The 12951-nt window shown below is 44.2% G+C and overlaps 1 protein-coding gene across 1 annotated transcript in view; it reads right to left on the bottom strand.

The window, feature by feature from the left end:
• Window positions 1–1006: 1006 nt before the first annotated feature.
• Window positions 1007–12951, bottom strand: part of LOC109915179 (E3 ubiquitin-protein ligase MARCHF4-like) — a 93499-nt gene continuing 81554 nt past the window's right edge. The window contains exon 6 of the mRNA XM_048599382.1: window positions 1007–1070. Within this exon, the coding sequence (XP_048455339.1) occupies window positions 1019–1070 (52 nt within the window). The 3' untranslated portion in view covers window positions 1007–1018. The remainder of the gene's footprint in view (window positions 1071–12951) is intronic.

The raw sequence follows: 12951 nt of genomic DNA, 5'->3' as shown, positions 1-12951 counted from the left end.
AGAGGCCAGGAAAAGCATGGAACTATGGACCGGTGAGCCTGATGTTAGTGGTGAGTACGTTGTTGGAGGGGATTCTGAGGGACAGGCTTTACATGTATTTGAAAAGGCAAGGACTGATTAGGAATAGTCCAGTGTGGAGCTGAAGGAACACAGCAGGTTAGGCAGCATCAGAGGAGCAGGAAAGCTGACGTTTCGGGTTGGGCCTGAAGAAGGGTTTCCTGCTTCTCCGATGCTGCCTGACCTGCTGAGTTCCTCCAGCTCCACACTATGTTATCTCTGACTCCAGCATCAGCAGTTCTTACTATCTCTGGACATGCATAGAGTTCATTTGTCAAAAAGCGGACAACGATAGAAAAAATGCGTGCATCGTTTGCAATATACAGACTCTAGAAGTGTTGGTCACAGATTACAGGCCATCATTTACCAGCAGGGAATTTGGGTATTTCCTAACTCGAATAGTATTCATCATATGAAGACAGCTTGATACCATTCATTATCCAATAGTCTGGCAGAAAGAGTAGATGAAACTTTGAAGGCAGACTTGAAGAAACAGCCTACAGCTTCACTAGATACCAAACTATCCCAGTTCCTATTTGATTATAGGACCACGCCTCATGCAACTACAGGGATAGCTCCATCAAAATTGCTAATGGGGTTAAGACTCTGCCCTAGGTTAAATCTGATCTTCCTGGGTTTGGGGGGAGGGGGGAGTGAAACTGTATCAGGAACGCCAATGCCAGACACAAGACTCCACTAAGTGAGAGATACAATTTAATTCCGGGAGCAAAGTTTGGTGAAGGAACCATAGGAATGGCTAACAGGCACAGTCAACACAAGGTCGGGTCCAGTGATGTATAAAGTTTGGATAGCTGCGATGGTCCTGAACAAGTATGTGGACCATATGAAAGCTGCAAACTCTCAAACGGTGTGGGAACAAATTGTGCCCAGTTCCTCAATTGCATTTCTGACTGTTCCAAAACCCATGGATTCTCCCTCTCCATCAAGTGTTGAAGATAGTTCAGAATCTGAGATGGACACGGTCGATGTCACTGCCTTGACACCATTGCCACCTGAAGAGAAAAATGAATGTTTTCTGAGACTGTTACATGCCGTCCATATCGCAGGTAAAGTTGGAGGAACCTGACTCAGTGTTAAAATGCCCCAGGGGAGCTGAAAAAAATGAACAGGGCCATGCCCTCAGACTCAGAGTGGGTGGATGTAGTAACCAGGTCAGCCAGGTGGACCTCATAGAATATGAGTTCCCTGATTGGGCGCTGTTAATCTGATCCAATCAGGGAGCCCTCGCTGACAGATATAAACATGAGTGTCAGAGGTTCTGTTCACACTGAGAGCTGGCTCTGAGGGAGCTGAATCAGTGTCAGGCACTCTCCATGTGTAAATAAAGAGTGACCTGATGATGTGATACTGACCTTTGTGGAGTTATTTCACAGGTCTCATCTTATAAACTTGTGCTGTACTCCCTCCAAGGCCAATATATCCTTCCTAAGATATGATGCCCAGACCTGCTCACAGTATTCCAAGTGGGGTTTAACTATGGTTTTGTATAGCTGCAGCATTACTTCTGCATCCTTATACTCAAGTCCTCTAGATATAAACTCCAGCATTCCATTAGCTTCCTTGATTATTTGCTGCACCTATTTATGGCATTTTAAAGATCTATGCACCTGAACTGCAAAGTCTCTTGGGACATCCACTGCATTTAACTTCATACCATCTAAAAGATGTTCTGATCTATCTTTTGCCTGTCCAATTCAGCGGCGTCTGATTCAGCGGCGGGAGTTGTGAGAGCGCGAACTGGGAGAAGCCGAGAAGGTAAGGTTTCGGTATAAAAAAAGACTTGCTTCGTGAATAGGCGGAGCGAAGGCTGAGCAGGAGCAAACGCGGACGCGGGGTCTGTAGGGTAAGTGAACAAATATTTGGGCAGTGGCTAAGCCAGAAACACTAGATGTGTAGTGTCTCCCACCCATTCTCTTCCTCTAACCTAAAAAAAGATTCTGTGGAGGGTCGGTAGGGTGAGCTTTTTTTTCTTTCTTTCTCTTTATCTCTTGGCAGTCTAGAGCAGAAGGGATGGAAGCTAGGGCAGTTGCATGCTCCTCTTGTAGGATGTGGGAGGTAAGGTCACTAATAGTGTCCCTTCTGACTTCACCTGCGAGAAGTGCACCCAATTCCAGCTTCCTACAAACTGCGTTAGGGAACTGGAGCTGGAGCAACTCCGGATCATTCGGGAGGCTGAGGGGGTGATAGAGAGGAGTTATAGGGAGGTAATCACACTCAAGTTACAGGATAAAGGTAGCTGGGTGACAGTCAGGAGAGGGAAGGGAATAGGCAGACAGTGCAGGGATCCCCTGTGGCTGTTCCCCTCAATAATAAATATACTGCTGGGGAGGGACAACTTCCCAGGGGAAAGCCATAGAGGCCAAGTCTCTGGCACTGAGACTGGCCCTGTGGCTCAGAAGGGATGGAGGGAGAATAGGAAAGTGAGAGTGATAAGAGATTCAACGGTTAGGGGAACAGACAGGAGATTCTGTGGTTGCGAACGAGACCCCTGGATGATATGTGGCCTCCAGGGTGCCAGGGTCAGGGATGTCTCTGATTGAGGCTACAGGATTCTTAAGAGGGAGGGTGAGCAGCCAGAATTCGTGGTACACATCGGTGCCAATGACATAACTAGGAAAAGGAATGAGGACCTGAAAAGTGAATATAGATAGTTAAGTTGGAAGCTAAAAGGCAGGATGAGCAGAGTAGTAATCAAAGTAGGAATAGAGAGCAAGTGCAGCTGAACATATGGCTACAGAGCTGGTGTAGGAGGGAGGGCTTCAGAGATGTGCATGTGGATCATTGAGATACCTTCTGGGGAAGGTGGGACCTGTACAAAAAGGACAGGTTGCACCTGAACTGGAGAGGCAACAATACCCTGGGCGGGACGTTTGCTAGTGCTCTTCAGGAGGGTTTAAACTAGTTTGGCACGAGGATGGGAACTGGAGCTACAAATCAGAGAATGGGGTAGCTGGTGTACAGGCAGATACAGCATGCAGAGAGTCTGTGAGGAAGGACAGACAGTTGATAGGGCAAAGTCACAGTCAGTGTGATGGGTTGGTGTGTCTATTTTAATGCAAAATGTGTCAGGAATAAGGGTGATGAACTTAGAGCATGGATCAGTATTACAATGTTGTGGCCATTACGATGACTTGGATATCACAGGGGCAGGAATGGTTGTTGGATGTTCCGGTGTTGAGATGTTTCAAAAGAAATAGAGAGGAAGGTAAAAGAGTTGGGGGAATGGCATTGGTAATCAGGGATGGTATCACAGCTGCAGAAAAGGAGGTCATCAAGGAGGGTTTGTCTACTGAGTCAGTATGGGTGGAAATCAGAAACAGGAAAGGAGAAGTCACGTTATTGGGAGTTTTCTATAGATCCCCCAACAGCAACAGACACTGAGGAACTGATTGGGAGGCAGATTTTGGAAAGGTGCAGAAGTAATAGGGTTGTTCTCATGGGTAACTTCAACTTCCCTAATATCAATTAGAACCTCAACTGCAAATAGTTTGGATGGAGCATATTTTGTCAGGCGTATCCAGGAAGGATTTCTGACTCAGTATGTAGATTGGCCGAAAAGAGGGGAGGTCATATTGGATTTGATGCTTGGCAATGAACCACGCTAGATGTCAGATCTTTCGGTGGGAGAGCATTTCAGTGATAGTGATCACAACTCCCTGACCTTTACTATAGTCATGGAGAGGGATAGAAGCAGACTGTATGGGAAAGTATTTAATTGGGGAGGGGGAATTACAATGCTATTAGGCAGGAACTGCGGAGCATAAATTGGGAACAGATGTTCTCAGTGAAATGCAGGACAGAAATATGGAGGTTATTTAGGGAGCACTTGCTACGAGTACTGGATACGTTTGTCCCACTGAGGCAAGGAAGGGGTAGTAGGGTGAAGGAACCTCGGATGACAAGACATGTGGAACATCTATTCAAGAGGAAGAAGGAAGCTTACTTAAAGTTAAGGAAGCAAGGATTGGACAGGGCTGTAAAGGGTTACAAGGTAGCCAGGAAGGAACTGAAGAATGGACTTAGGAGAGCTAGAAGAGGGCATGAAAAAGCCTTAGCGGGTCGGATTAAGGAAAACCCCAAGGCTTATACTTATACTTATGTGAGGAACAAGAGGATGGCTAGAGTGAGGGTAGGGCCGATCAGGGATAGTGGAGGAAACTTGTTTGCGGAGTCAGAGGAGGTAGAGGAGGTCTTTAATGAAAACTTTGCTTCAGCATTTACTAGTGAGAGGGACCTTGTCGTTTGTGAGGACAGCGTGAAACAGGCTGATATGCTTGAACAGGTTGATGTTAGGAAGGAGGATGTGCTAGAAATTTTGAAAAACAAGAGGATAGATAAGTCCCCTGGGCCAGACAGGATATACCCAAGGTTACTACAGGACGCGAAGGAAGAGATTGGTGTGCCTTTGGTGATGATCTTTGCATCCTCACTGTCCACTGGAACAGTACCAGATGATTTGAGGGTGGCAGATGTTATTTCTTTGTTCAAGAAAGGGAATAGGGATAATCCTGGAAATTACACACCAGTCAGTCTTACTTCTATGGTGGGCAAATTATTGGAGAGGATTCTGAAAGGCAGTATTTATGATTATTTGGAAAAGCACAGATTGATTAGAAATAGTCAGCATGGCTTTATGAGGGGCAGGTCAAGCCTTATTGAATTCTTTGAGGATGTGACAAAACACATTGAAGGTACAGCAGTAGATGTGGTGTATATGAATTTTACCAAGGCATTTGATAAGGATCACCATGGTAGGCTTATTCAGAAAGTAAGGAGACATGGGATTCAGGGAAATTTGGATATCTGGATACAGAATTGGCTGTCCAATAGAGGACAGAGGGTAGTAGTAGATGGAAAGTATTCAGCCTGGAGCTCGGTGACTCGTGGTGTTCCGCAGGGATCTGTTCTGGGACCTCTGCTCTTTGTGACCTTTATGAATGACTTGGATGAGGAAGTGGAAGGGTGGGTTAGTAAATTTGCCGATGACACGAAGGTTGGTGGAGTTATAGATAGTGTGGAGGGTTGTTGTAGGTTGCAACGGGATATTGACAGGATGCAGAGCTGGGCAAAGAAGTGGCAGATGGAATTCAACCCGGAAAAGTGAAGTGATTCATTTTGGAAGGTTGAATTTGAATGCAGAATACAGGGTTAATGACAGGATTCTTAGCAGTGTGGAGGAACAGAGGGATCTTGGGGTCCACGTCCATAGATCCCTCAAAGTTGCCACCAACTTGACAGGGTTGTTAAGAAGGTGTATGGTGTGTTGGCTTTGATTGGTGAGGGAATTGAGTTTAACAGCTGCAAGATTATACTGCAGCCCTATCTAACCCTGGTTAGATCACACTTGGAATATTGTGTTCAGTTCTTTTCGACTCATTATAGGAAGGATATGGAAGCTTTAGAGAGGGTGCAGAAGATTTACCAGGATGCTGCCTGGCATGGAGGGCAGGTCTTATGAGGAAAGTTTGAGGGAGCTAGGGCTTTTCTCATTGGAGTGAAGAAGGATCAGATGTGACTTGATAGAGTTGTACAAGTTGATGAGAGGCATAGATAGAGTGGATAGCCAGAGACTTTTTCCCAGGGTGGAAATGACTATCATCAGGGGGCATAATTTTAAGGTGATTGGAGGAAGTTTAAGGGAGATATCAGAGATAGGTTCATTACACAGAGTGGTGGGTGCAAGAAATGCACTGCCAGTGGTGGTAATAGAGTCAGATACATTAGGGACATTTAAGCGACTCTTGGATAGGCATATGGATGATAGTAAAATAGAGGGTATGCAGGTTAGTTTGATCTTAGAGTAGGATAATACATTGTGGGCTGAAGAGCCTGTACTGTGATGTACTGTTCTATGTTCTATGTCAAAAAAGACAACCTCACACTTGCTCACATTGAGCTCCATCTGCCACAGTTTTGCCCATTTGCTTAGTCTATCAACATCCCTTTGGAATTTTACGCTATCGTCTGCACTGTTTGCAATGCCACTAACTTTATGTCATCAGCAAATTTTGGATATAGGATTTTCTGTGTCATTATCCAAGTCATTAATAAGTAATGTAAATAAATAAACTCCAAAACTGATCCTCGCAGAACACCGCTAGTCACATCCTGCGATTTGAGTACCTACCCATGATCTCCACATTTTGGCCATAAGATTGTAAGATATAGGAGCAGAATTAGGCCATCATCCCTCATCCTTCTAAACTCCAAGTACAGACGCTGAGTCCTCAACTACTTCTCATCCCTAGGATTATTCTTGTAAACCTCCTCTGAATCCCCTGCCATTCACAGGGGCATCTGCCTCGATGTCAGTAATTTGCCCTAAATTCTGTGGGCTTCTCCCTTAGTTACCAGGCTGTCTTCTGTGGTACTTTATACAATGGCTTCTGGAAGTTCACATAAACAACATCCATAGACACTCCCTTGTCCACTACCTTTCACATGTCTTCACAAAGTTCAATGAGGTTTGTCAGGCATGGCCTACCTGTCATTAATCCATGCTGGCTCTCCCTGATTAACTGAATTCTTGAGGTGTTCAGTTACCCTGTCCTTGATTATAGAGTCCAACAATTTCCCCACCACAGACATTAGACTAACTGATCTGAAATTCTCTGGTTTTCCTCTTTCACCCTTCTTTTAAAGTGGAATGATACGTGCAATTTTCCAATCCAGAGGGACGACTCCTCAACCTAGGGAACATTGAAAGGTTATAATAAGGTGTGGAGCTGGATGGACCCTTTTCCAGAAAATGAAGAAGGGCCCAGACCCGAAACATCAGCTTTCCTGCTCCTTTGATGCTGTCTGGCCTGCTGTGTTCATCCAGTTCCACACATTGTTATCTTAGACTCCAGCATTGGCAGTTCCTACTATCACTAAAAGGCTACAGTTAGGCCATCTACAATGTGCTCACCTACTTCAACACCCTTGGGTGGAAATGGTCTGGCCCTGGAATTTGTCACACTTTAGTTCAATTAATTTCCTCATTATCGATATTTTACTTACATTAATTTTATTTAGTCTCAGTTCCTGATTCACTATTAATTTCCTTGGTACTTCCGGCAAGCTGTCCTCCTTTTCTACTGTAAATACTGAAGCAAAGTAATTCATCAACATGCCTGTAATTTACCAATAGTTGTTGCCAATATCCCCATATTTTGCTATTGTTGTATCTTCCCCATACAGTAGGGCCTGTGCTGTTTTGCGCATTTTTGTAAACCCTTTCTTTTAGTTTTATGCCGCCCCTTTTCTCTTTAGCTGTCCATGGCTGCTTGTCCTATGAAGTGGATCTTTCCCCTCTCAGGGTATAAACTGATTCTGTATTGCAATCAATGTTTCTTTAAACATCTTCCACTGTTCTTTGGATGTTTTCTTTGGACGGGGTATTGAGTACAAGAGTTGGCAGGTCATATTACAGTTGTATAGGACTTTGGTTCAACCACATTTGGAATACTGCGTACAGTTCTGGTCACCACATTACCAAAAGGATGTGGATGCTTTGGAGAGGGTGCAGAGGAGGTTCACCAGGATGTTGCCTGGTATGGAGGGTGCTAGCTATGAAGAGAGGTTGAGTAGATTAGGATTATTTACATTAGAAAGACGGAAGTTGAGGGGGGACCTGATTGAGGTCTACAAAATCATGAGAAGTATAGACAGGGTGGATAGCAAGAAGCTTTTTCCCAGAGTGGGGGACTCAATTACTAGGGCTCACGATTTCAAGGTGAGAGGGGAGAAGTTTAAGGGCGATATGCATGGAAAGTTCTTTACGCAGAGGGTGATGGGTGCCTGGAACACCTTGCCAGCGGAGGGGGTAGAGGCGGGCACAATAGCGTCATATAAGATGTATCTAGACAGATACATGAATGGCAGGGAGCAGACGGATACAGATCCTTGGAAAATAGGCGACAGGTTTAGATAGAGGATCTGGATCGGAGCAGGCTTGGAGGGCCAAATGCAGTTCCTGTGCTGTAATTTTCTTAGTTCTTTGTTCTTTGTTTTACCCATTTGCAGATTTTCCCAGTTTACTGTGGACAGTCTCTGTCACATCTCATTAAAGTCAGCCTTACCTCAATATAAATTCCAGTAGCTGATTTGTGCTTTTCACTTTCAAATGCTACATTGAAGTCGATCATGTTATAATCACTATTTGATAAATGTTCACACAATTAGGTTGCTCATTAAATCCAGTTCATTACTGATTACTAAATCCAATATTGTTTGACTGCTTGTTCATCCAGGACATATTCTTGTAGGAAGCTATCCCAGGCTCCAGAATTCACTACCTTTCTGACAGGTGATTCTCAGCATCTCCCAATCAATATTAAAATTAAAATCCTCCATTAACACTACTCAGCTTTTACTACACACTTGACTAATTTCTGCATTTATACAATCTAGCACTTCAGAGCTGTTACAAAGGCGTCTACACAAAACACCTATTACAGTTTTTGACCCTTTACTGGTCCTCAGTTCCACTCATACCATCTCCACTGGGTGGTTTTTCACTCATTATATCCTCCCTCATCACTAAAGTGATTTTGTTTCTAACCAGTAAGGCTACTTCACCCCCTCTACCATTTTCCGTCTGATAAACCTTTATAAACTGGTATATTTAATTCCCAGTCCCAACCATCCTTAGGGTGGCATGGTGGCTCAGTGATTAGCACTGCTGCCTCACCGCACCAGGGACACAGGTTCAAGCCCATCCCTGGGGCGACTGTCTGTGTGGAGTTTGCACATTCTCTGTGTCTGCATGGGTTTCCTCTGGATGCTCCGGTTTCCTTCCCCACAGTCCAAAGATGTGCAGGTTAGGTGGACTGGCAATGCTAAATTGTCCCATAGTGTCCAGGAATGTAGATTAGTCATGCGAAATGCAGGGTTACAGGAACAGAGACGGTGGAGGGGGGTGTGGTGAGTCTGAGCAGGATGCTCTTTGGAGAGGCAATGTGGACTTGTTGGGCAAAAGGGCCTGTTTCCACACTGTGGAGATTCTATGGAAATCCTGCAGCCATGTCTCAGTAATGCCCACAGCTTATTTAATTTATTCCTTATACTCTGTGCATTGGTATTTAGAATTCTTATTTGGGCATATACTCTAACTTGTCATTCTTCACTGATGCTTTATTCACCTGTTTATTATTTCTCTCTAATGGTTTAATCAATACACTTATAGTTTTGCCATTGTCTGCCATACCTGAAGCAGGATTCCTGACTGTTTCTTTCCTCTTCGTCCTGCCAGTCACAGAGTCATAGACATAGAGGTTTACAGCATAGAAACAGGCCCTTTAGCCCAAAGTCCGTACTGCTAAGTTTTCACAATTAATTTAGTCCCATTTGCCAGCATTTGGTCCATATCCCTCCATACCTATCCCATCCATGTACCTGTCCAAATGTTTCTTAAATGACAAAATTGTACTTGACTCCACCACTACCTCTGGCAACCCATTCCAGACACTCACCATCCTCTGAAAAAAAACTGCCCCCGGGACCCTTTCGTATCTCTTCCACCATCACCTTAGACCTTTGCCCTCTAGTTTTAGACTCCTCTACCAGGCGAAATGCTGTTCGCTACCTACCTTATCTATGCCTCTCAAGATTCTATAGATCTCTATAAGGTCACCCTCAGTCTCCTGTGCTCCAGGGAAAAAAGTTCAGCCTCTCCTTGTAACTCAAACCTTCCAGTCCAGGTAGCATCCTAGCAAATATTTTCTGCACTCTTTCTAGTTTATTAATGTCCTTTCTATAGCAGGGTGAAATGAACAGCATGAATTACTCTAACTGTGGCCTCACCAATGTCTTGTACATCTCCAACTCCTATACTCAGTGCTCTGAACGATGAAATCAAGCATGCTGAATGCCTTCTTCACCACCCTGTCTATCTGTGATTCCACTTTCAAGGAGATATTAATCTGTACCCCTGGATTTCTTTGTTCTATAGCACTCCCAAGGGTCCTACCTTTGACTGTGTAGCTCCAGCCCTGTTCTGGCCTATGAAAATGCAACAGCTTGCATTTATCTAAATTAAACTCCATCTGCCATTCCTCAGCCCATTGGCCCAGTTGATTATGATCTCGCTGTATTCCTAGACAACCTTCTTCACTGTCCACTATACCACCAATCTTGGTATCATCCACAAACTTACTAACAATCTTCTAAATTCTCATCCAAATCATTTATATAAATGATGAATAACAGTAGACCCAGTACCAAGCCCTGTGGCACACTGTTGGTTACAGGCCTCCAGTTTGAAAAATATGCCACTGCCATCACCCTCTATCGTCTACCTTCAAGCTAATTTTGTATCAAATTGGCCAGCTGTCCCTGAATCCCATGAGATTTAACCTTATTCAACAACCTTTGATGTCAAAGGCCTTGCTAAAGTCCATGCAGTGATTGGTATATCTGAGTGGCTTGCTAGGTCATTTCAGATGGCAGTTGAGAGTCAACCACATTGCTGTGGGTCTGGAGTCACATGTCAGCTAGACCAGGTGAGGGTGGCAGATTTCCTCCCCTGAAGGACATTAGCGAACCAGATGGGTTTTTCCAACAATCGGCAATGAATTAATGGTGATCAGTAGATTCTTAATTCCAGACTTTTTTTTTGAATTCCAATTCCACCATCTACCATGGTGGGATTTGAACCCAGGTCCCCAGAATATCAACTGGGTTTCTGGATTAATAGTCTAGCGATAATACAACTAGGCCATCACCTACCCTTATGTAGGCAACACAGATCTGCTTTCTTGGTTATCCCTTCAAAAGATCTCAATCGAATTCATCAGACATGATTTCTCATGCACAAAGCCATGCTGACTATCCCAAATGAGTCCTTGCCTCTCCAAATTCCTGTAGATACTGTCTCTCAGAATCCCCTTTAACAACTTACTCATCACAGATGTTAGGCTCACTGACTGGTCTGTGGTTCACAGGCATTTTTCTGCAGCGTTTCTTCAATAATGGCACAACATTAGCTGCCAACTAATTTTCGGGCACTTTACCTGTGGCTGTCAATGATATAGATATCTCCACTAGGGGCCCCATAATTTCCTCCCCAGCCTCCCATGCCTCTCAAGTCCTGGGATACACTTCTTCAGGTCCTGAGGATTTATCAACTTTAATGCATTTTAAGACTTCCAGCACCTCCCCTTCTGTAGTGTGGACTCTCAATATTTATTTCCCAAGTACATTAGCATTAATGCTTTTCTCAATGGTAAATAGTGATGAGAAATATTCATTTAGGATCTTGTCCATCTCTTGTGGCTCCGCACATAGAAGATCTTGTTGACTTTTAAGAGACCCTATTCTCTCCCTAGTTACTCTTTTGCCTTTAAATCTTCTTTGGATTCTCCTTTACTCTATCTCCCAAAGCAATCTTGTGTCCCATTCAGCCCTCCTGATTTCTCTCTGTATCCTCCGACACCCTCTATACTCCTCAAGGAATTCACTTGATCCCAGCTGCCTATACATGTCATATGCCTCATTTTTCTTGACCAGAGCCTCAATAACTGTAGTCATCCAGGGTTCCCTACTCCTCCCAGCCTTACCCTTCATTCTAACAGAAACATGCTGGCCCTGAGCCTGCATTAACTCACTTTTGAAAGCCTCCTGCTTAACAAACAACCCTTTGCCTGCAAACAGCCTCCCTCAATCAACTTTTGAAAGTTTGCCTAAGACCATCAAAATTGGCCTTGCCCCAATTTAGTACTTTATTTTGTGGACCAGACCTATCCTTTTCCATAGCTATTTAAAACTAATGGAATTATGGTCACTGGTCCCTAAGTGTATCCCCAGTAACAGTTCCATCACTTGCCCTGCCTTATTTCCCAAGAGGAGGTCAAGTTTTACTTCTTCTCTAGTAGGGCCATCTACATACTGCATGAGAAATTTTTCCTGAACACACTTTCTCTCTCTATGCAAGCCCTTAACTCTATGGCAGTTCCCCACTATTACAATCCTATTATTCTTGCAGCTATCTGCAATCTCCTTACGTACTTGCTCCTCAATCTCCTGCTGACTATTATGGGACCTATAGTACAATGCTATGAAATTGATCTCCCACTTTTACCCATATAGACTCAGCGGACAAACCCTCAAAAATGTCCTCTCTCAGTACTGCCATGATGTTCTCCCTAACCAAAATCACAACTCCCCTTCTCTCTTGCCTCCCCTTCTAACCTTCCCATAGTATCTGTACCCTGGAACATTGAGCTGCCAGTCCTGTCCCTCCCTCAGCCATGTTTCTGTAATAACTATAATATCCCAGTTCCATTTAGCCATTCATGCCTCAAGTTCATTTGCCTTATCTTTCAGGCCTCTTGCATTGAAATAAATGCAGTTTAACCCAGATTTCCTTTGCTTCCTGCCATGCTCTTGCCTGTCAGGTTTACTATAGGATTACCAATATTGCCGTTACTATTTAATTTGCTCTCATTAACCTCTGTACTGGCCTTGATCTTCTCTTTCATTTCCCTACTGCTTTGGATACCAGTCCCCTGCCAGACTAGTTTAAACCCTCCTGAGTGGCTCTAGAAAATCTCCCCGCATGGATGTTGGTCCCCCTCCAGTTCAGGTGCAACCAGACCCTCTAGTACAGATCACTTCTACTCCAGAAGAGATCCCAATGATACAAGAATCTGAATCCCTGCTCCCTGAAGCAGTTCTCAAGCCATGCATTCATTTGCCAAATCCTCCTATTCCTACTCTTGCGAACAAGTGAGACCGGAAGTAGTCCAGAAATTACTACCCTTCAGTCCTGCATTTTAACCTTCTCCCTAACTCCCTATAATCACTCTTCAGGACCTCATCCCTTTTCCTACCTATGTCGTTGGTCTCAATGTGTACAACAACCTCTGGCTCCTCATCCTCCCACTTAAGAAT

This window comes from Rhincodon typus, chromosome 7 (genome assembly GCF_021869965.1).
Source record: "Rhincodon typus isolate 14 chromosome 7, sRhiTyp1.1, whole genome shotgun sequence".
In the NCBI taxonomy this organism is placed as follows: domain Eukaryota; kingdom Metazoa; phylum Chordata; class Chondrichthyes; order Orectolobiformes; family Rhincodontidae; genus Rhincodon; species Rhincodon typus.
This window is presented reverse-complemented; position numbering and strand designations above follow the sequence as displayed.